The 23,051-nt window shown below is 48.5% G+C and overlaps 1 protein-coding gene across 3 annotated transcripts in view; it reads left to right on the forward strand.

Annotated features, from left to right (window-relative positions):
• ANOS1 (anosmin 1) overlaps positions 1-23,051 on the forward strand; it is a 149,591-nt gene that overhangs the window by 118,653 nt on the left and 7,887 nt on the right. For all 3 annotated transcript variants that reach the window (XM_079123158.1, XM_079123156.1, XM_079123157.1), the window contains one exon: positions 15,045-15,191. In XM_079123158.1, the coding sequence (XP_078979284.1) occupies positions 15,045-15,191 (147 nt within the window). The remainder of the gene's footprint in view (positions 1-15,044; positions 15,192-23,051) is intronic.

The following is a 23,051-nucleotide window of genomic DNA, read 5'->3' on the forward strand; positions in this document are numbered from 1 at the left end:
AGGCAGGAATGGGGACAGGGCTAGGGAGAAAGCCCCTTGTCCTGGGGGCCCTGGCAACATGGGTTCATCCGACTGGCAGAAACCTGCTTCCTCATGAGAGTGCAGCTCAGTCAGAAGGTGAAGAAGGCATTAAACGCTTGTTTAAACTCCACAGAGGCAGTGCTGGCCCTGCAGGTGGATGCAGCCATTGCCCATAAGTATCTTCCACCACCTGGGAAGAGGTAGGATCCGAATGAGTAGGTTGGTTGGAAGGGACGCTTTCAAAAAGTACCAGGAGCACAGCTTCCTGGTTTTTGGAGAAACCATCTCTTTGGAGATTGAATAGATTCAAAGGGGTCTATTTTTATGAGGAAGTCCAGGTGTTTTATAACGATTATAACTGCTCCCTAAAAAGTCTCATGGAACTATTTCTATGTGTTTAGCAGCTTCGCTCATCATTTTTTTTTTTTTTTTTTTTTGGTACCAGGGATGGTACCCAGCCCTTTTTATATTTGATTTAGAGACAGGGTCTCCTGAGTTGCTCAGGACCTTGCTAAGTTGCTGAGGCTGGCCTCCAACTTGCGATCCTCCTCCCTCAGCCTCCAGAGCCTCTGGGATAACTGGCCTGCACCACCACGCATGACAGCTTCATTCGTTTTTTTAAATCCACTTGTTCATTGGTTTATTGTATTGAAATGTGTGTCTGTGAATCGCGACATTTCTGACGGTGGTGCTAGAAACACAACGCTATACTACACACAGACATGTTGCGCAACAGTCCCTAAAATGTTTGAGGCACACTATGTACATGATGTACATGCTCCGTGTAGTGCACACGTCCTGTAAAATTTTCTACAGATATCGTGGGCATGTGTGTATACATTTGCATACATATGCACTCACATGTATGGATACAGATACAGTCATGTCTCAGCGTCTGTGGGAGATTGTTTCCCAGACCACTGTCCCATGAATACCCAAATCCAAGGGGACTCAAGTCCCTCCCGTAAAATAGCATAGTCTTTGCATATAACCCATGCACATGTCCCCCCATGCGCTTTAAACCATCTCTAGGTGACTTTCGATATGATGTCAACGCTGTGTGCACGGTTGTTATAGTGTATTGTTTAGGAACTAATAACGAGAAAAAGTCTGTGTGTGTTCAATACAGCTAGAATGTTTTTCCCGAGTTTAAAATTTTTTTTTTGTTCTAATTAGTTGTACATGACAGTGGAATGCGTTTATACATTTTGACAGATCATACATAAATGGAGGGCCATCTCTCATTTTTCTGACTGTCCATGTTGCAGGATCACATGGTCATGCAGTCACACATGCACATAAGTCAGCATGCCTGTTCACTCTACTGTCCTTCCTGCCCCACACCCTTCCCTCCCTCTACCTAATTAAAGTGACTCTATTCTTCCCTAGATGCCCCCTTATTGTGAATTAGCATCCATATATCAGAGAAAACATTCAGTCTTTGTTTTTGGCTTACTTTGCTTAGCATGATAGTCTCCAGCTCCATCCATTTACCAGCATATACCGTAATTTCATTCTTCTTTAAAGCTAAGTAATATTCCATTGTGTGTGTATATATATTGTGGGCATGTGTGGCATGTCACTACATTTCTCTATCCATTTGTCTGTTGAAGGGCATCTATGTTGGCTCCATAGTTCAGCTATTGTGAGTTGAGCTGCTATAAACATGGATGTGGCTGCGTCACTGTAGCATGCTGATTTTAAGTCCTTTGGGTGTAAACCGAGGAGTGGGATAGCTGGGTCAGATGGTGGGTCCATTCCAGGTTTTCTGAGGAGTCTGCACACTGCTTCCCATATGGCTGCACCACTTTGCATTCCCACCAGCAACGTATGATGGACCTTTTTCCCCCACAGCCTTGCCAACATTTGCCGTTGCTGTATTCTTGGTAACTGCCATTCTGTTCAGAGTGAGATGAGATCTTTGACCCCTATTCTGTTGACTCCACAGATGTGGAGCATACACTTATGGCAGGCTGACTGTATACACACACACACATGCGCACATTTTTCCCAACACTGGGTATATTTTGGTCTCTGCCTTGAAAGTGCCTGCTACTAAATTTGGGAGACAGACATAAAATAAAGACACAGGTCCCTGGGGATTGCTCATGGAGTCCCAGCAACCACGGAAGCAGGAAGAACCAGCGTGGAGGTGGGAATGAGGGCCACGTTCCTCATGATCCTCTCGCGATTTCTGAGCTCTGGACACTACCTTCCCACACAAAAGCAGAATGTGGGAAAGGAAGGACCCGGGAGGCGCGCTGGACAGAGACCCCAGCGTGGGGAGAGTGCCGGGGGTGGGGGCCCTTCTCTCCTGTGTCTGCACCAGGACCCGCCGTGTGCTAGTGGCTCCCTCTGCCTTCCGCCTTGCTGGTCCTGCTTTGAGCTGCCTCTCACGGCCTCCACCTTCAGGACAGCAGGCACAGGACACGCAAGTGGCCAGCCCGTCCCCCACGCTTCAGGTCCACACCTCTCGCTCTTCTCAGGAAACGTCCCCACTGTGAACTGCAGGGAACTGTGGGCAGGCGGGCGGTGCCAAAGGCAGGTTTCCATCTGGTGGTTCCTTCCTTTCCGAAATCTGATTCTGCAGGAAGTCCTTTGTCTCTGATCGTAAATGTGTGAAATGCGAGGTCTGTCCAAATCTTGCTCTACTTCAAACCATGTCCTCTCCTCCTCAGGAAACTTAGCCTTCCAGCGAATTCCTACTCCAGACCTCTGAGCAGGAACGTCTGCGCTTTCTGAAGTTGATCCCCGCCCTGCGGACAGCAGGCAGGGTGTTCTTCAGAGGGTGTCCTCGGATTACAGGATTCTTAAGAGTCCGCTTTCACTTCTTTTTTTAAAAAGTTTTTTTTAGTTTGTTCTAATTGGTTATCCGTGACAGTAGATGCATTTGTGCATTTTGACAGATCAGACATAAATGGAGGGTCATCTCTCATTTTTCTGACTGTCCATGTTGCAGGATCACATGGTCATGCAGTCACACATGCACATGAGTCAGCATGTCTGTTCACTCTACTGTCCTTCCTGCCCCACGCCCTTTCCTCCCTTCCCTCCCTCTGCCTCATCTAAAGCACCTCTATTCTCCCCTAGCTGCCCCCTTATTGTGAGTTAGCATGCGCACATCAGAGAGAACATTCGGCTTTGGGTTCCTCCAGTAAACAACATTCTTTCCCCGTTAGCAACTGGAATGGGTTTGCAAGCTCCCATAATTGAATGTGTGTCTTCCCAGAACCAGGAACTGGGAAACGCTCCGACCTCAGCCTCTCGTTGCTGAGCTCAGCTCATCCAGAGCCCGTCTGGCCCTGGTCGCGCAGCAGGCAACTCTTCTGTGGCGCTCTGCTTTCTCAGTCTTCCTGGGACCTCCTGCCACAGCTCCGGGAACTCAGTGAGATCTTTGAGGATCTCCTTCTTCTGATAGGATCGCAATCCCTTCTGGCTCCCCTTAGGCCCCGTGTCCCAGTCCATCCTAACCCCCTCCCACTGGCTCAGCCAAGCCCCTCTGTGCAGAAGCACCTCTCCCCCTTCACCCAGGTCTCTCCTCTGTGATCCAGGAGGACCGTTCCTTCCTCTGCCTGTGGCGGACTCTGCGGTGTCTGAACCCACGCCTTCAGCTCGCACACCTGAATCCACCCTCGTGAGCGTCCCGTGTGGGCCAGGCGCCACGATCATCTCTGTGCGTGGTCCCCCGCGGGCCATCTGCTGGAATTCCCAAAGCATCCATCATGCCTCTCGTGTGGCCTACACCGCGCACGGTTGTGAAGCGGCATTAATGAGTATTCCTTCCCTTGCCTAGAACCTCAGCTCACCTTGGATGGGTCTCCTTGGTGCTCATTTTGAAAGCACATCTTTCCTTTGTCTGGGTTTCCCATCCACCTTCCTTCATAGTACGTTCCAGAACTTTCTACAGGTGTCATTCAGGCGATAAATCCAATACAGCAGTAAATGGGAGAAGTGAGAAAGAACTGGTATCTGTTGTCATTTCCCAGCAACCAAGGTTGCCTGTCTTTTCCAGGTGTTCTGCCTCTTTTAATTATATGGTGAGCAGTACCAGAGGATCCTCTTTCTGGGTGAGCATTTCTAGCCGTGTGCAAACACGAGAATTGGGACTGTTAAGTGAGTTAGTTGACATATACAATAATACAGAGTCACTCTATTCTTCCCGATTCTCCCCCACTTATTGTGAATTAGCCTCTGCATATCAGACACAGCCAAGGTGTTTGGTTGATTCCTAGGGGTCAGGACCTGTTATAATCATCTTTTAAAATTAGCCAATGTCGTCCCTGACCAGGGAGGGTATGATGCTAACCTATCAACAACTGCTCTATTCTAAAGACCAAGTCCTTAGAAATAGCTGCATTCAGCTGAGTGATAAACAGGCATCTCATTTGAGATTCAGAAAACTGATGGAAGAGGGAAAAAAGGTGCAAACTACCTACGGCAACACCCAGTGATTTGGTCTCTGGTTATTCAGCAGAAGAGGCGTTCCTGTGGGAGGCAGTCGAAGGTTAGTCAGGATTTCACATCCCAACCTTGAAATGTAATCTGGTAAACACCAGTGCGTGGCTTTTACAAGAACACTCATATTTCATCTTGAACAAGCTAGACATAAAGAATAATTAGAACTTTACAGTGCGAGCAAGGGAAATTATATTTTACACAAAGTAGAGTACTAACTGTCGGCATGTAAGTTACTTTCTGAGTTATATTTTTCCAGGTTGGCAGGCTGCTAGGGGCTTAATGATCAATACTGTCATGGAGGCAGAGGCTGGGTGTTCAGGCAGGTTTATAACAGCCTCCCTTGGAGGTTGGAGGACCTAGCACTGACTTAGGGGGAAGCGCAGCTTGCTTTCTTGGAGGCAGGAGGGATATTCCCAAGGCTGACACACCCTCAGGTTTATGGCTCCTTCCTGGGACTGGAATATCCTCCTCAGTCTCTAAAATGTGATGAAGAGGAGAGAGAGCACTCTGAGCATCTCAATCTGTAAAAGTGGTTCATCAGGCAGGGTGGAGCCCCGCTATGATCACAGCAGCTTGAGAGGCCTAGACAGGAGATTCTCAAGTTCAAAGCCAGCCTCAGCATTAGCAAGGCGCTAAAAAAATCAGAGGGACCTGTCTCTAAATAAAACGAATGTGCCTCAGTGGTGGTGGGCCCCTGAGTTCAATCCATGGTACAACCCCCTCCCCTCAAAAACACAAAACAAGAAAAAGATCACATTTGGATGTTTGATAAAGTAGGATGCGTTTTCATTTTCTTAGTATTTATGATACTACAGAGTAGAAAGCAGACTTCATGCCAAAGTGGAGACATCCTTACAAAGTCAGAGACATACCCCAGCACATGAGCATACCCGGTGTCTGTCTGTGGCCGTGGCAAACTAAAGCGACCCTATTGGTGGGTGCCTTCTTCTCCCCGTTTCTTTCACTAGAAGGACAGGGATTCAATCCCCACGTATGCAAAAATAAATTCCTACCTCTCCAGTGAAAATTTAATTTGCATAGGATTTAAAATCAAATAGAGGAATAAAATTCAGGTAGAGGTTAACTAGCATGCTCACTACCATCTTGGTTATTTCCTGCAGATTCCCAGTAGCAGATTTGGAAGACATCAGAAATGCCAATGGTCCTGTGAGCATGTGACTCTGATATTGGAGTTTGGCAAGCCCTTGGGGTGTCACTGGGAGAGTTCTGTCCCTCATGGTGGTGGGGACGAGATGGGTCAGACCTGGGCCTGTGCTATTTCTCTGTCCTGTGTGTTCCTCTTCCTGCATCCCAGCACCTGGCCACGCTGCCTGTCCCAGGGCTACACTGGCTCATTCCAACTCCTCCAACTGAACTGTGACCAACATGCGCCTGACTGATGTGCAGGGTCACTTCTGAGCTGAGCAGGTCACACTGAGGGAGCGAGGTCCTGAGACGGGCCATTCAGTTGGCACTGCCCTCTGAGGAAGGAGTGGACAGTGCGTGCAATGGTCCTTCTGCAGCCCGAATGTCCCTTCTTCTAGTCCTGCCTTCCTGCCTAGGGAGTGGCCTCCCCTCCTGTCCTCCCCCCCCTCTGCCTCCCACTCTCCACAGAATGTGAACATCCTTGCTCTCTTAGGACAACTTGACAACACCTTTCCCTTCGGTCAATGCACCTTAATGCACTTCTCAAAGGACGATGGGGACATGAGGAGACAGAAAAAACCTTTCATCCAAGAGCAGAACTTCTGTGTGTGCAAACTTGTCAATACAGACCATCAGCCAAAGGGAAAGGACAGCCTTGGATACTGTTTTCTTTCCTCATTACTAAGGGGAATGAGCTGGATGTCTAGGAAACTCATAACCCAACGCAGGAGATGCACCTTCTTAAGAAAGCACAGCCAATGGGCCTGAGCGGAAGGTAAGCCAATGGAGAAGATGTACTACCTACAGGAGAACATGGAGCTACCTACAAAATAACGCATTTCCAAAACAAAGGAGGCATGAGATTTTATTCTGGGAGTCCGTCCTTGTTCATTTTAGGAGTGGCATGTCTGAGCATGGTCAGTGCAGGGCCCTGGTTTGAGAATGTAAGCAGGTGGACACATCTCTGGGCATGCTCAGCTCAGGTCAGGGAGCACATTGTAAAAGGTTCAGATGGGGAACAGAGACCCTTCAAGATTCCAGACCTGACCACTTCTGGGCGTGCTCAGTGCAGGGTCACAGACAAGGCAGATGTCAGCATTTCTCAATAAGCTGAGTTCAATATTATTATGAACCTTGTTTTCTATGGGAACATAAAAGAAAAACAAGTAGCGCAGTTCTGTGTTCTTAGAGATCAAGTCTGGTTCTTTGTAAGTATTTCTCCAAGGTTTTACTACAGGAAAAGAAAACCCATTTTGAAGATGTGTTAGAGATTTGTCACTAAAAGTGTCTGCCTCCCTGAGTGACAGTCCCATTACCTGGACGTGGAGACATTTGTTCCTGAGATGTCTCTTGAATTCCATCTCCATTACTATACGCTTAGAAGTGCCTCAAACTGCAGGCGATTTTCAATATTTGTTTCAGCGCTCCTTTTTGACTTTGGAGTCTATGCTAACAGTGTCTTATCAAAAAAACTGCACACAATGGCCCAAGGGCCACACGCAACCCGATACCTGCTTCATACCTCAGATTTTGCTGGAAGGTAATCACACGTGCTTTCAACCATGTCTAGAAATCTCTTTTCCAACTCACATAGTTGGGGATCATTTCTGAAATAAGAAATTGGCCAAAGAATGACCTCCTGGGGAGTGGAGAGACTCGGGCCTCATTCCCTGCACACACTGGCTGACCCCACCCTAAGTCCAAACCCTTGGGCCCATCTGACCTCAAAGCCTGGGTCCTCATGAGTCCATTGAGTGTCCTCACCCTTCACTCTTCCACTTTCAGTCTGGACGGGACGGGGGCCCAAATGAATTTGATGCTGGCTTGGCTTCTATTTGGGGTCCTGCCCTCTTGCACTGGATATTTGGGACTTCCCAGGTACTTTCTCAAACGTGTGGTTTGGAGAGAAACCTCTTCTGAAAAATTTGTTACACACCACCTTCCACAGACTCCCACACACAAGCACAACCACCCACTCCTCTACAATAGGTGCACTATTTGATTTTGAAGTTTAGTGCTTTCAACTCTGGGTGGGAAAGTTCCCTATGTCTACTCCAAGATCACCATTCAAAATGAGAGGAGAAAAAGCCCTGGAGTTCAGAGAGGACCCCAACCATAGGGGAAGGTGGAGAGCTGATAATGACAGGAGAGTTCATGTAAAATGAACAGTGTCAGTGTAAGTGTGGGACCCTGGCCCTGGTTGGTCATTTCCCTAAGAGACCATTGCAAAACGTCATATTGACACCCATCCAGGAGAATGGACACAGTCACCTTGACTGATAAAATGAGTTGTTGCTTATTCCTGTAGGAGAATCCCAGGGTATTTTGCTCACTATTGGGGAATGGGGTACTAGGATTGAACCCAGAGCCACTTAACCACTGAGCCACATCCTCAGCCCTATTTTTTTCTAAATTCAGAGGTAGGGTCTTGCTCAATGGCCTAGGGCCTGCTGATTTGCTGACCCTGGCTTGAAATGAGAATCCCCAAGCACCAGACTCTTGAGTGGGTGCCCTGCAGGAGGGCTCCCCACCCCCAACTGCCTTCCTTATTACAGTATTCAGAGGGCCCTTCTGTCATTAGGTCGCTGAGGAAATTCTTGGATTTAATCCCTGGGATGTCAGGTATGTAAGTAGCAGCAGGTGCCAGGCCTTCTACCCGAGCCGAGTGTGCAGCAGCAGCCAAAGGCGCAGAGGGGCTTGGGCTCCTCAGGCCTCCAGAGAGCAGAGGACCCCCGCTGGCCACGCGCCCTGACGTCATGTCGTCCTGGGGACTGTGGTTTCCTAGCAAGTAGGGGTTCCTCGCGCTCCGCGTGCCTGGTAACAACCGCCCCACAACAGAGCCCATTGGCCGCTGATCGCGAAGCAGCCATCAGAAGCAGGTCCCGCCACCCGCTGCCATGGGCGGCTACCTGGCCAGGCAGCTGAGCTCCCTGCGCTCCCGCTGGGCCGCGCTGCCTCCCAGGCGCGCAGAGGGACCCAGGGCTGGCAGGGCCAGGCCCGGGCGCTGTCCCCGGGAGCCCGCGCTCGTCCAGCCCGCCCTCCTCTTCCCGGGCTTCTTCGTGCTCTCCCGCGCCCTGCCCCGCGTCGCCGCCCCCACTGCGCCCCGCACAGGCCCCGGGGCGCCCCAGCGGCCTCTGGTGCAGCTGCTGAAGCAGAGGCTCAGCGCTCCGGGGCCCGGCCAGCGCCCAGGCGGGCCTGCGGGCGCCCCGAGGCGGCGTGCAGTGCGCAGCCCGGTCACCGTCCTCCTCGACCCGCCCCAGCGCCCGGGGACCCGCTACGAGTGCCCGCCCAGGGTGCCCACCCCAGACCCCTGCCACCCGGCGACGGTGCTGCGGGCCCTGAGCCGCTGCACCAAAGGCAGGAGGCGCTTCGATGGCCCGCTGTGGTTCGAGGAGCCTGAGCCCGAGACGCCAGGACCCAAGAAGCCTGAGCCCCAGCCGCAGCCGCAGCCGGAGCCCGAGCAGAAGCCCGAGCGGCAGCCCCAGGCGGAGCCGCCGGAGCCCGCGCTGCCCGAGCCCTCTGCCTTCGTGCCTGTGGCCAGCGGGGGCGTGACGCGGCCCTTCAGGCCCATGGCGGGGCCCGTGGTCAGAATCGTGCGCCCAGTGCCCAGGAGAGCCGGGCCCGGCCTGCCCGCCGGCCACCCCCTGGCCGTCCGCGCCCGCTGTGTCCCCTGGTGCAAGTTCTGCAGCGGCCAAGGGGCGGCCCCTGCAGCCGCCACCCCGGGAGCGGCTGCCCTGCCGGCCAGGGGCCTGGGGCCTCCGCGCCCTGCCCAGCGGCCTCCGCACAAGAGCCCTCCCGAGCCCCGGAGGAGCCCCGGCCCCATGGTGCCCCTGACCGCCCCGAGAGGGCGCGACGGCCACCTGCTCTTCGATTACCGCCCTACGGTCAAGATCGTGTCCTACTGACGCTGCTCACACGGGAGGCCCCTGGCCCGCAGCCGAGGGCTCACTGCTGGACGGACAGGCCCGCCTCCCCGGCCTCCTCACCCAGGGGCCTCCAGATGGACCGTGGGTCTCCCACCCTGGCCGCCCCTCCTGCTTCCCCCTGGGGAGAGACTGACCGGGCCGGCGGCCTCACCCTGCCCACGGTGCCTAGGCCAGTGTTGGCGCTTATCTCCTAGAGCTCCCGTAGTAATAAGGAAGGTTGGTTTGACTGCGGATCGTCGCTCTCCTTCTCTCAAAGAGTCCTGCGGAGGTTTCTCCAAGGGACACTGTGGCCGTTAGGGACGGACCATTCTTGGTGCTTTGGGGGGTGGTCTGCGCATTGGTGGTGGGAGCCGCTCCCTGTCCTGTGAGGGGCAGGTGCCCCCAGCACTGCCACAGCTGAGCCAATCCGCAGGGTCCCCAGGGAATTTCCATCAATCCACATCGTCCCCTAGAAGCCACCAATCCAGAGCTGTGCTCAAGTAAGAGGAAAGGAGGCTTCGCAACAATATGCTTTCCAACAGAAAAGACCAGAAGTGACAGTTTATATAGCACAATGTTATTTGGATAAAATATGTAGCATAATACTTAGTGTACATTTTCAGAACTAATTTTTATTTATATTTATATACATTTCTCTGTATGTATGTTGTTAATTAAATATGAATTTGATTATTCATGTATTCATAAAGTTGGTTAAACATTTTCAAAATTAATGGGAGTATTATCGATTAGTATGTGACACATTTTGCATTCTTTATTGCACTTAATATCATTTGACTATTTAAATTATACCAAAAAGTTGGACATTGTACTTCTGAGACACTAAACAGGGCCAGAACCAGGCTCAGGGTATTTGGATACCTTGCCTGTGCTCTTCTTTCTGCCCAATGTCTTGATCCAGTACTGAGACTGAACCTCGTGGTCTCCCTGCTGGAGAGGCAGGGATACAGCTGCAACCCCAGCAGGCTCTCTCCTCAGGGGCTTGCTTTCTAAGTGGGCAGAGACAGAAGGAAACAAGTCACCACACAGATACACTGTTGGGGACGTGGGGCAGAGGGATGGGAGGCCCTGTGAAGTACCAACAGGGAGTTCAGACTTTCTAGGGGAACTCAGGAAAACAATCTGGTAGCTTGAAAGTTTGTGGGATGGACAGGACATTGCATTTCCATGAAGCAGAACTTGGGGTTGAACTCTGATTTCATCAACTGAGAGGCTTTGTGCATTGAGGGTGGGACGTCCCCTCTTGGACTAGACTTCCCTGAAACTTGAGCTACATTCTTTATGTCTGGTCTCACCTCTGAAGTGGACAGTACTCTCCTGTTGTGGACCCCAATGTTGTTTGAACACCCTTCCTTTAGAGTCTTGAGCCTTTCAATCATTTTCAAAGATGGTCTTCCATTTTCCCTTTTTCCTGGGACCTGCAAATCACATAGCTTTTCCTGACTTCTGTAAATACAGAGGAGCACCATGGGAATTCCTTGCAAAATAAGAACATAACACAGTCATGGTCTTCTCTCTTATGCTTCAAAGTGTTTTACATATTTTACTTCATTTCATTCAGTGGTAAAATTTGTAGGTTCTCCCAGGGGCTCAGGAGCCAGAGGAAGGTAAATCCAGATTTTAAAGCCAGCATCAGTAACATACCGAGTGACTGAGCATCTTGGCACGTCTCCATTTCTAAATAAAAGAAAAAGGGCTAGAGATGTGGTTGAGTGATAAAGCACCCCTAAGTTCAGTCCTTGGTTCCTGCCCACCAATATAATAAAATTGATAGGTGCTTTGATTTTAATGAAAAATAAAGTCGGATGCACTCTAAGGGCTAAAAAGTCTAAACCATTACAGCATCAATATTTCAAAAACACACTACAATTTGTTTACCAAATGAGCTACCTTGTCATATCCACTGCTAGGCTTTAGGATCAGAGACCTTGGTCATGTGTAGGGGTCAACAAAGTCTTCTGAAAGGGACAGATGCTACACCTGCCCAGCATTTCAGGCAACTGTTGGGACAACCCAGCTCTGATTATGGATCAGATAATAACTTCGGACAGGTGACATCCAAACCTAAGGCATACTCCAGGAAAATGTCTGTGTGGAGACTGCATTTGGACAGGCAGGTGATTGGCAGGTCTCCAAGACTCCCTCCTGTCTCTGTCAGGCACCTCAATGCATCAACAGCAGTGTTACCTTGTAAGAGGTACCACACTGGGTTTGGCCTCAGGCCATGGCTGCTGACCCCTGGTGGGCCCTCCTGTATCTCCCAGGGGACACAGAGCAGCCCTTCAGTGCAGGGTGCTGAGTCCACAGCTCTGACCCCCTAGGTGGCAGGGAAGGAAGAAGTAGATGTCCCCACCCCACTGCCCTCTGGGGCTTCCTCCTAGGCTGAGAGCACCTGGAGCAGAAGGGTGGCCTTCCTGTCCCTTCTGGCTCCTCTTCCAAAGTGTCCTGCTGGCTCTGAGCCCAGCTGCTGTCCTTCAGCAGGTGTGGCCAACCAGGGTCCTGAGTGTGGGCTCAGCCCTTGCCCAGGCTCCCTGTCTTCCCTGCACACACCCCTGCCCAGCGCCATCTGCTCCTGTAGAAGTGGGGGCAGGAGAGGTGGGAGCAGACAGAGCAGCCACGCAAAGAGCTTCCTCCCTGGCCAGGGCCCTCTGGCTGCCTCTTGCTGCTGCTGGCCCTCAGTCCTGCTGGGCATCCACATCTCTCAATTTGGTGTGTCCCTGTGGGACCTTCTGTATACCTACACATGGGTGATGTTCTCTCGTGACTTCATCCAGTCCCCCCACCCACCTGTGGCACCCCAGCCTCATTCCACTACCCTCCCATGTCCTGCAGTTGATCCTCTGCCCAACAGGCAGAGATTCCATCCAGTTCCTTCTGGAAGCCTCCTCCTGGCCCAGGTTGCATTCAGGTACTGACCGTTGAGGGAGATGCCCCCCTCTCTCCCCAATGGCTCGAGGCAGCCCTGTACCCTCAGACTCTCCATGTGCGAGGCCAGCCCTGGTTTCTGTCCCCCAGTGACTTGGACTGCCCTCCTCTCTCTGGTAGCCTAGCTGCTGCCGTTCTGGAGGCGACTGGACAGAGTCCTGAGAATGTCTTCAATTGTCTTTTGAAATAGAGGCCAGTCTCCCTTCTCCCAGTCTCCCCTCTCCCAGTCTCCCCTCTCCCAGTCTCCCCTCTCCCAGGCACCTCGCCCTCTGGTTCTATGGGTTCTCTACCTGGATTCCGGTAGCAGGCACACAAGCAGGGGTGTCACTGCGGACTCAAGCCTGCTATGGCGTGGGCACCGTCCAGTCCCCGTGGGCCCTGCTGTCCACACCCAGCTGGCCGCACTGCTCTGTAACCTCAGGAGGCCACTTCCCCACGCCCCTGGGGAAGGGAGTGGAACTCCACAGCCCCCTGCAGCCCACACCCACCACCCCTCCGGCCTTCTGGGGGAATCCCAGGCTTGCCTTCGCCCACCCACCTGGGTCATGCTGCCCTGACCAGATCAGCTCCCCAGCAAACCATCCTGGGCCCAGCTAAGCGTGTACCAACCGTCGACTTTCAAAAATGAAGGTGTCCCCACATACCAGGAGATGATGAGCTCGTATCACTGTGCTCAAACTTGGCCTGCGTTACTTTATCCAGGATCAGAGGTGGGTAATAATGAGAGAGGATTCACCGTTCCGTTAGTTACTTGAGTGTCTTTAAGAAGCTAGTTTACATTTTCCAATCTGGTTATTTTCATTTGATTTTTGAAATTTTTATTATTTCAAAAAATTTTTTAATCTGTTCTAATGAGTTGTACGTGACGGTAGAATGATTTATACATTTTGATAGCTCATACAGGAATGGAGTGTCAACTCTCATTTTTCTGATCGTAAATATTGGAGGATCACATCTTGGTGCATCTCGGCATCTTCAAATTTTCTGCAACATTGGTAGAGCAAGAAAGAAGGAGAAAAAGCCAGTGTTCAAGATCCCTGTAGCCCGTATCCCTGAAAGTGATATTTCTACTTCTACTGTGTCGGTTTCCTGGGGCTCCTGTAGCAATCCCCACAGATTGAAGGGCTTAAACAGCAGAAGTGTATTTTCTCATAGTTCTGGAAGTTGAATCTGCGATCAAGGTATCAGCAAGGCAGATTCTTCTGAGACCTCTTTCCAGTCTCTCCATTAGCATAGAGACCTCCCCTGCCAGTCTTCGGGTATCTTAACTCTGCACATCTGTATCCTAAACACCTCTTCCTATAGGAACCCCAGTCTTACTGGATTCGGACCCACCTAATGGGTCCGAATCGTTTTACATTGATTACCTCTTTGAAGACCCCATCTCCAAATGTGGTCGTGTTTTAAGGAGTTCTGGGAGTTAGTATTGCAACATAGCAACTTGGAGTGAACCCAGTCCAGTCCCCATCCAGATGACACGCCGCCCACATTGGCACCAAACCTGTTCACCTCAGGGATCAGCCTCCCTTACGGAGGCCATGGGAAGGCACCCCCAGCAGGAGGGGTGCATCTGAAACATACCCTACCTTCTGAAGCAGCCCTCATTACTTCCCCCCAATGGAACTGTGGCTGGAGTATCAGGTCCCCCCCTGCAGGGCCATCCTGCCAAGAGCCACGTCCTCCTGTCTCAATCGCTGTCCCCCCACAGACTCCTTTCTGTTCATCAGCCTCAGCTTAACCAGCCTAGCAACATCTGTCATTCATGTTACCAGGCCCCAATTTATTGCTACTTTTTCATGAAATGCACACAAGTAAAGGCGTAATCACACACCTGTAATCCCAGCAGCTCGGGAGGCTGAGGCAGGAGGATTGCAAGTTCAAAGTTAGCCTCGGCAACTTAGCGAGGCCCTTTCTCAAAATAAAATATAAAAAGGGATGGGGCTGTGGCTCAGTACTTAAGCACCCCTGGGTTCCATCCCTGGTACCAAATTAAAGAAAAACAAAAAAGAAAAAGTCAAAGCTTGAATGATTTATTTCAAAGAAATATTCTGAAATGATGTTATATTATATATACTGTATTAAATTATATTATTTATCATAGCCTATCTTGAGCTCTTGTTGATTATGGACTTTTTGAAGCTCATATATAAAAGTAAGAATGATTTGTGCTTTTCTTTCTCTGAGTATGCATTGAGAATATTTTAAAATAGACAATAAAATAGACGATAGCAAAAAAGTTCATATTCTAAAAAAAATAGTCATGAACACATTCTTTTTTTTTTATGCCTATCCATAATGAGAAATGCTACCTATATTTTTTTCTTAAGTGAAAATTTACCAATTTAAATTCTGGGAATTCTGCATAATACATGTGTAGGCCTATTCCAGCACATTCTGGGAGGGGGTCATTACCTCGAACGAGAGAGAAGATACATTCACGTCACCTTCTACATTAACCAAGAGGCCCTGGGCAGGAAGGATGGACGGTGCAGGGGGAGGCATGCAGTTCTCTGGAGTTAGTAGCAGATTGTCTTCCGCATGTGGATTAACGTGCTGGTTTTGTTGTAGAAGAGCAGCTCGGGAAACCCAGGAAAGGCATGATCCAAATCCAGCCCCCCTTCCAAAGAAGGCGGCCCACCCGTCCACTAGAAATTGGAGCTCCATTCTACCAAGACAGCCAGCTGCAGGTCAAAGTCTACTGGAAAAAGACAGAAGGTAGGCCAGAGGTTTTTGCTGAACGATTTTTTGTGTTAAGTCGCACAGTGACATAAATAAATAAAGATACTTTTTAAAAACGAAATGTCAAGCCACAGTACTGGTATTAAGTCAAACACTAGAGGAACAAAGCATTTCAGTACTTGAAGAGTAAAAAGCCTTGTTGCGTTGAAGTCTGAAGGGGTAATGTTGATTCCCAGGAGTCACAGGTGAGCATCAGCAACGGTCAAGTACTGACATGTTTTAACTTTGAAGTTATTGGTCTGTCTTCACTTCTTCACCAGAGGGCAAATTTTATGTCTAAAACGTAATATTAGAAATGTAATGTTTTCTCTAAATCATTTATTTATTCATTCATTCATCTTTGTAGTAGCAGGGATTGGACAAAGGGATGTTCAACCATGGCGCTCCATGCAGCGTTGCATGAGTTAGCTTTATCACCAGGGTGTTTCCAAGCGGATGCGTCATGTGACACGACGTCATTATTCCAATGCAGCGAGACATTGAGGTGCCCGTGTGATGTCCATTGCATAATCAGCGCTACCATGAACACGTCTTCTCACCACAGAATCCTCTTCTTTGATCGTTATCTTTGGTACAAATTCCTTTTGTTTTCTTTACTCTGAGGATATTCATTCTTGCGAGAGCACTTCAGAATTTATACGACGTACAAAATTTAGATGCTTCTCTGCATCGTAACAGCATAAGCAAAGCAGGTGGTTTTCAACTGTTCAGTTTTACAAATTCCCCTTCTCCTGAAATTCTGTTTACTGAGGACTTTGATGGTTCCTAAGCAATATTGGTGTCAGAGAAGTTTTTGCTCCAGAATTTTCTTTCAAGCTGCTGAAAGCTATTCTACAACCAAAGCAACATAGCTCTTATGATTAATACATTTCAGTCCTATCATAAGTTAATTAAAATTATAATTTATTCAGTGTTTATTAAATGAACATATAGTAAAATCATATATCCATATTAAAATTAATTTATTAAAAATATAACATTAGATTTATTTGATCTATTGCATTGATCAATTGTTAAATTAAAACTGTAGAATAATATTAATATCAACAAAATATGTTTTCTTAATAATGCTAAAAGTTTCTGGGTGTGGTTCTACATGCCTGTAATCCCAGCAGCTCAGGAGACTGAGGCAGGAGGATCCCAAGTTCAAAACCAGCCTAGCAACTTAGTGAGGCTCTAAGCAACTTAGGGAAACCGTGTCCTAAAATAAAAAATAAAAAGGACTGGAGATGTGGCTCAGTGGCTAAGTGTCCCCTGGAGTCAATCTCTGGTGCCAGATAAATAAATCAATAAGAGTTCCCCAAAGCCCTGTGGTACTAGGTTTGTACCCAATCAAGCCCATATGTGCAGGTGACTCTGGGGAATTTTCACAGAGTCATTGGCAGAATTTTTGAATTTTGAGGAGATAATAACTCACTGTCTTAACCACTGTGGATTTAGTAATAAGTTGTATGATACTTCCCCAGGTTTTTTTTAACTTCTTTTTTCAAATTGTCTTGACAACTCTTAGCCCTTTGCATCTTTATCTAAATCTATGAATTAGTCTTTCGGTTTTCACACAAACCTTTTGTGCCCTTCACTGACATTACAGTTCATCTATTTATCAATGATTGGAGAATTCACATATTATTTTAAAATACTGCTGAGCATGGTGGTTCATGCCTCTAATCCTAGTGGCTTAGGAGGCTGAGGCAGGAGGATCACAAGTTACTGAGGCCCTTAAGCAACTTAGTGAGACCCTGGCTCAAATTTAAAAAAAAATAAAATTAAAAAAACAAAATGACTGAGGTTTTGGCTCTGTGTTTAAGGACCCCTGGGTTCAGTCCCTGGTACCAAATAGATAAATAGGTAAATACTGAGGGGCCAGATATAGCTCAGTTGGTAGAGTGCTTTCCTAGCATGCACAGGGCTCCGGGTTCAATCTCCAGCACCACAAAATAATAAAAAAAAAAATAATAATAAAAATACTGAATCCTCCAACCTATAAACATGCTATATCACTTTATTCAGATTTTAAATTTTTTCTATCAATCCTGTCCTACAATATATTATTATAAAGAGATAGCAAGGCCTTTGATTGTGGTTACTGTGTGTTCATTTTGATCCTCTTACAAATGACGTGTTTTCTAAGCTTCATTTTCTAATGTTTACTCGTGTTATTTTATAAATGCATGTTTTATTCATATACCGATGGTGAATCCAGACATAGCGTTGCATTGCGTCTGTCGTGAGGACATCTCCATGGACAGTTCCTTTGCATTTTTCTCTAAAGCGCTCATGCAACCGAGATGTTTGGTCCAAGCTCGCTAAATCCTCATAGGTTTGATGTTGAACTGCCAGGTTTTTGAAAACATCCCCTGTCGGATTTCTAAAACTCACCCCTGCTCTAATACCCAAAGTCTGGACTGTGAACGTGTTTGGATTTGCATCAGATATTCCTCCTGCATCTGCTGAGATGACCCGTGAATTTTTCTCCTTTGTGCTATTAGTGGTTTGTTCCCCAGGATTGTACTGAGGACAAGCGAGTCTGCACGTGCAGATCGCTGACACGGATACCGACCTGTCCAGCTGTGAGGATTCTCATGGCTCTCTGCAGACAGAGGCTGGCGAAAGGTCAGCACAGCACGACGGAGGTCCAGACCCCCTGAGTAGCCCCTGCACCTTCACGGGGTCTTGTGACTCCAAGTTTCCTCCCTTGAAAGACCAAAGAGCAACATTGGTAAAAATTATCTATCTTACTGTCCAATTTGCAATGTAAATACTTTAGAACTTAAGTATCCTATTCAATTGGGCAGAAGAAAAGGGATTCACCTTCGCTGCGCTCTCCTGCAAAGCAGTGAAATGATCAATGTCCCTATACAACCAATTGATGCATGACAAAATGAAGTCATGTTTGCCCGTGTACATATCCAAGGCAAGCATGGTCCCTGTACTGATCAAGCTCTCTGGTCATTGTTTATGGGAATATGGATCACATGACTGCTTGTTCACACACACGTCCAAACACACCCGCATACATTAGTTTAAATAATCCAAGGATAGAATAAATACGGAGAATATTATCTTCTCGAGTCTTTAGCTCAATCATTTTATTCTGTCCATATCTCTGACCCAACGTGGAGGTGTGTAGTAGTACCACATTTAACATTATAATGCGTGAAATAGTAGACCAGCAACGAGCAGACCAGATCCAAAAGCAAGGCAGTGACATCGATTGGGACTCAAAAACTGACCCCAGCTGGATTTGTGTTTAGCGACGTGGCCGTGGGTAGTCAGGTTGTGATAGAGGATGCTCCATGAGAGAGGAAGTCTGTTCAGCACCGAATCGAGGGAACACGTCAGTTTTGACCAAACCTTTCACGGAGCTGATTTTGTTGTTACTTTTAGGATCCTGTGGATAGCGGTTCATGCTTACCTGGTACAGGCTTTCTGGCTCTGGAGTTTGCATTTTCACAGCATAAATATGAAGAATGAGCTCAGAGAGAAAGGAAACGCCCATGCTTCTGTTTTAAGCAGGAGTGCCCAGCCGGTGTCTCCCAATGTTTGTGTTGGTTGTATGAAAACCAGAAAGTTCTGTCTCACCAAGGCATCTGCCCATTTTCCATCCTGGGTCAGCCTCCCACCATGTACCGGGCACCGTTTGCAGTGTCAGAAGCCCTACAAACAGAAACAGGAAGGAATCTCCACCCCAATGCAGTTGACTTTCAGTGGTGCCCTTCCGAACGTATGTCCCCTCTCTCTCCAGCTGTGACCTTCCGTTCTCATACAGCTGTTGACTCCGGGTACCCCAGGATGGACTCTGGTTCTTGAGCTGCAATGTCAATAGCCCATCCTGCCTGACCACTAGTCTTTCACGCACTTAGGAATTCACGATCAACTGAAAATGTCTGTTCCCTTCATTTACGCTGTGCACGGTGAGTTAGATGTCACTGAGAAACAGATTGAGTGCATCTCACGTTTAAAGCATATTGCAAGTAAATTTCCAAACTTAACAACGTTTTTCAAGGACTTCTACCTAAGGCAACTGATTCATGGAAAGAAGGAATTAAGTTCCAGAACCAGATTAGCTGGACAGTCAGGATAGAATTTTCTTGTACAATTGTACCTTGATATCTGTAGGAGATTGGTTCCCAAATTCCCAGTGGATAGTCAAGTCCTTGGTATAAAACTACTATATTTGCCTATAAATTAGGCAACTTCTCCTATATACTTTAAATCATCTCTAAGAGACTTGTAATACCTAATACAAGGCAAATGCTATGTAAATACGCTTTTTATTTGTATTACTTTTTACTAGTGTATTGGAATTTTTTTTTTGAAAATTTTCTGTCCATTATTTGCTTGAACAATGTTACATTTAATATTGCAGTTACAGGTCAAGTCCTGCACTCATAATCTAAAGTATCAGCTCTTATGATTTCAGTACCTTAGGACAAGAGGGTAGTGACCTTTCCTGTAAATGACTATGAGGGTCTCCAAATTGACTCTTTTTAATTTAGCTCAAATAACAGAAGCGAGTGTGAGCATTGTTGTTTGCCTTTTGATTTTTATTTTATGTAGTTATCTTTTGTGTGTGTGTGTGTGTGTGTGTGTGTGTGGTGTTGGCCTTTAAAACCAGGGCCTCACACATCTTAGGCAAACACTCTACTTTAAGCTTCAAAGATTGGTCCTTGTTTTTTTTTAAAAGAAAGGTCCTCAAATGGCCTTCTGGAGCATCATTTAAAATCATTGAGGTGGCTGGGCATGGTGGTGCACACCTACCATCCTGGGGCCTCCGGAGGCTGGAGTTTCACAAATTCGAGGCCAGCCTCAGCCACTTAGCAAGACTGTGTCTCAAAATTAAAAATAAATAAATAAATAAATAAATAAATAATAAAAGGGTTGGGGATGTGGCTCAGTGGTTAAGCACCCTTGGGTTCAATCCCCAGTACCCAAATTAAAAATTTCCTTAAAATTAAAAATAAAATCATTGAGAACACTTTAAATCTAAGCTTATTTAATATTTCATCTCACTAGGTTGCTTTTACCTCCCTCGTGCTACACGGTATCCTCGAGCACACTATTTTTCTTTCCCGTGTTAGATTTGAGGAGAATGAGCTCTTTCTTGTTTCTTTGTTTGGTAGACATTTGCTGAGCACATTGCCTGTCTGGGACTGAGCTCATTCTTGTGCATCCCAAAGTGACACCAAGCCGGTGCCATCTTTGAGCTCATGAAGCTCCAGCCAAATGGGGTTACAGGATTTAGTCCAGTAACCACAGGAACAAACCTGACCTGGCCACCAGAGGGGACGCTGCATGAGAGGGCCTTGCAGACGCAGCTGCGAATGTCGCGAGGGGAGACCCGAAGGCCAGGTGGACTGCCCTCTTTCTTCTGAGATCAGAGGAAAGCCAGTCAGTGCCTGAAAGATGGAGGGAGGTCACCACAGGCCTCTGGAAGCTGGAGAAGACACGAAGGCCAATCCCCCCCAGAGGTGCCGGCGGAACACAGCCCTCCAACGCCTTCACTTCAGCCCAGAGAGGTGCTTCTCCAGCCTCCCACCTGCAGAGAGGACAGCTGCACGGCACGCCAGGCAACACGCGTGTGACCGTGGCTCTGGCCACCGCAGCGTGGCGCCCGGGGGACTTAGAACACACGCAAGCCTCTTTCCCTGCACCTGTTGGCGTCCTTAGTCACCGAGAAAGGGCGCGAGGCTCAGTGGGTTTCTGGGACCCGTGTTCCTGGAAGGTTGTGTCTGTGGGCTCACCGCCAACCTCCTGCAGATCCGGAGTGTCGTGTTGGGGATGCCGAGAGGGGGGAGACGCGCGTGTGGGTGGGGAGCCGGCAGCACCAAGGGCAGCCCTCTCTGCAGCAGGGAAGTGATTCCGGAAGGCCCCGCTGTGATGGCGGCCCTCGCCAGGGTGGCCGAGGGGCATCTGGAGGGTCCCGGGAGACGAAGCCCCAAATGGACACCCTCTGTGTCACTATGATCCCCCCTCTTAGGAAAACCCAATTTCCCTGCAAAAGGTGGGAAGGAGGCTAAAGATTTGTGGACTCCCTGGGGGGCAGCCAGGCCTGGCCACCTCGCCGGCAGCCAGAGTCCTCACTGCGTCCTGGACCCGGGACAGTCGCTCTTACGGGTCTCCCGCCCCGACATTTGGAGACTCGTTCCACTTCCCTGTCGCCGCCTGAAGCTACCTGTCACCGCTGAAGTGAACTCAAATGAAATGGAATTGAGGATTCAATTCCTCAGGGGCACGGGGGACCTGTCAAGCACTGTGCTGGATATTCCATCATCGCAGTTCTGTGGGAAAGGAAGCCCTTCCCCGGACTCTGCTCCATCAACACCACTGCCCAAATTTCCATTCCTGGATCCAGTGTGAGCCGCCATATGTAAAATGGGAGCCTGTGGTCAATGTGCTCTACCGCCCCAGTGTCTATGATTACCTGTAGACTTTTGATCTTCTAACCCAACATACTCTTCTTTTCTTTTTTCTTTTGGTACTAGGGATGGAACCCAGTGGGGCTTACCTACTGAGCCACCTCCCCAGCCCGTTTTTATACTTTGTTTAGAGACAGGGTCTCACTGAGTTGCTTAGCGCCTCGCTAAGTTGCTGAAGCTGGCTTTGAACTCACGATCCTTCTGCCTCGGCCTCCCCAGCTGCCTAACATGTATCTTATTGGTGTATTTTGTCCATTATCTGTCTATGTCTAGTTCCATCCGTCTGTAGGATGCAGGAGGGGAGCTATTTCTCTGTGGCCCATTACTTTATGGATCCATAGGGTTGATTTCATTCTTACGTGTATGGGTTGATTTCATATGGATTGATTTCATCCTTACATATAACACACGGTTCTTTTTTTTTTAAAAGGAGTCTTGATGGCTGCCATGTAAGAAAGCAAGCCCCTCATCAGCCGTTTCCCATTTAACTCAATGTCACGGGTGGCTACTTTCTGTCTGTTTACTCTCTCTGATTTAAAGAGCTTCTTTTCTGGTTCCAAATTGCTCAGAGCAAGTTCCCACTAGATCAACCCAATTTCATCAAAGGGATTTCTCCCCCCGTCTGAAAACCCCCATCCAATCCTTGGTGGAACGTCCCAGAGGAGATGTTAACCAGTGGCAGAGTAGAGCCTTTCCCATCCTGGGATGCACTCGGGTGACTCATGACCCGGGGACTGTCCAGATGTCCTTTCCCACACTCGCCAACCCCACACGGGCTTCTCTCTGCACGCTTTGCTGTTAAGGTAAAAAATGTGCATGCATCCGCTGCTCCAGGGGAATACACAGGTGGAGGAGCCGAGTGCTCCTTCCTGCCACTGAGACCGCGGAGTCCTCTGTCAGCAGGGGTGGAGGGGCGGGGAAATCCGTGCATCCAAGCCCTCTACTGAAAGAGCTTTGCGTTGGCAGCGTTCAACCGGAAATGCACAAACCAATGCAGCAGGTTCCCTTCACCCACGGCCCCGCAGGATCCCTGGCCGGTCATCTTCCTCAGAGCTGAGGAATTCAACGTGCGCAATGATCCTGGCTAACTGCGGGAACTCAGAGAGCAGCTCCCATGGGCTGCCCTGTCCTGTAGGGTTTTGCTGATCAGAGAAACCCTAGCTAGGTTATTCCCCATACTACTGCACCAAATCATTGCTCTCTTTCTACATAGTGCTTAGATTTCCACACAGGTTTATGCTTCACATTCTACACCTATTAACTAAATAATCAGATTTCTACTGAATCTGCATGCCTCCTTTGACGAAGCTATGCATTTTTTCTTTTTGGCTTGCCCATAGAATTTTATTTTCTGTCTTCCTCTTCTGTCAGTTTTAAGAGCCTCAGACCGCACTGTTTGGTCTAGTTTGGACCTGGG

The sequence above is a fragment of the Sciurus vulgaris genome (genome assembly GCF_902686455.1).
Source record: "Sciurus vulgaris genome assembly, chromosome: X".
NCBI classification, from domain to species: domain Eukaryota; kingdom Metazoa; phylum Chordata; class Mammalia; order Rodentia; family Sciuridae; genus Sciurus; species Sciurus vulgaris.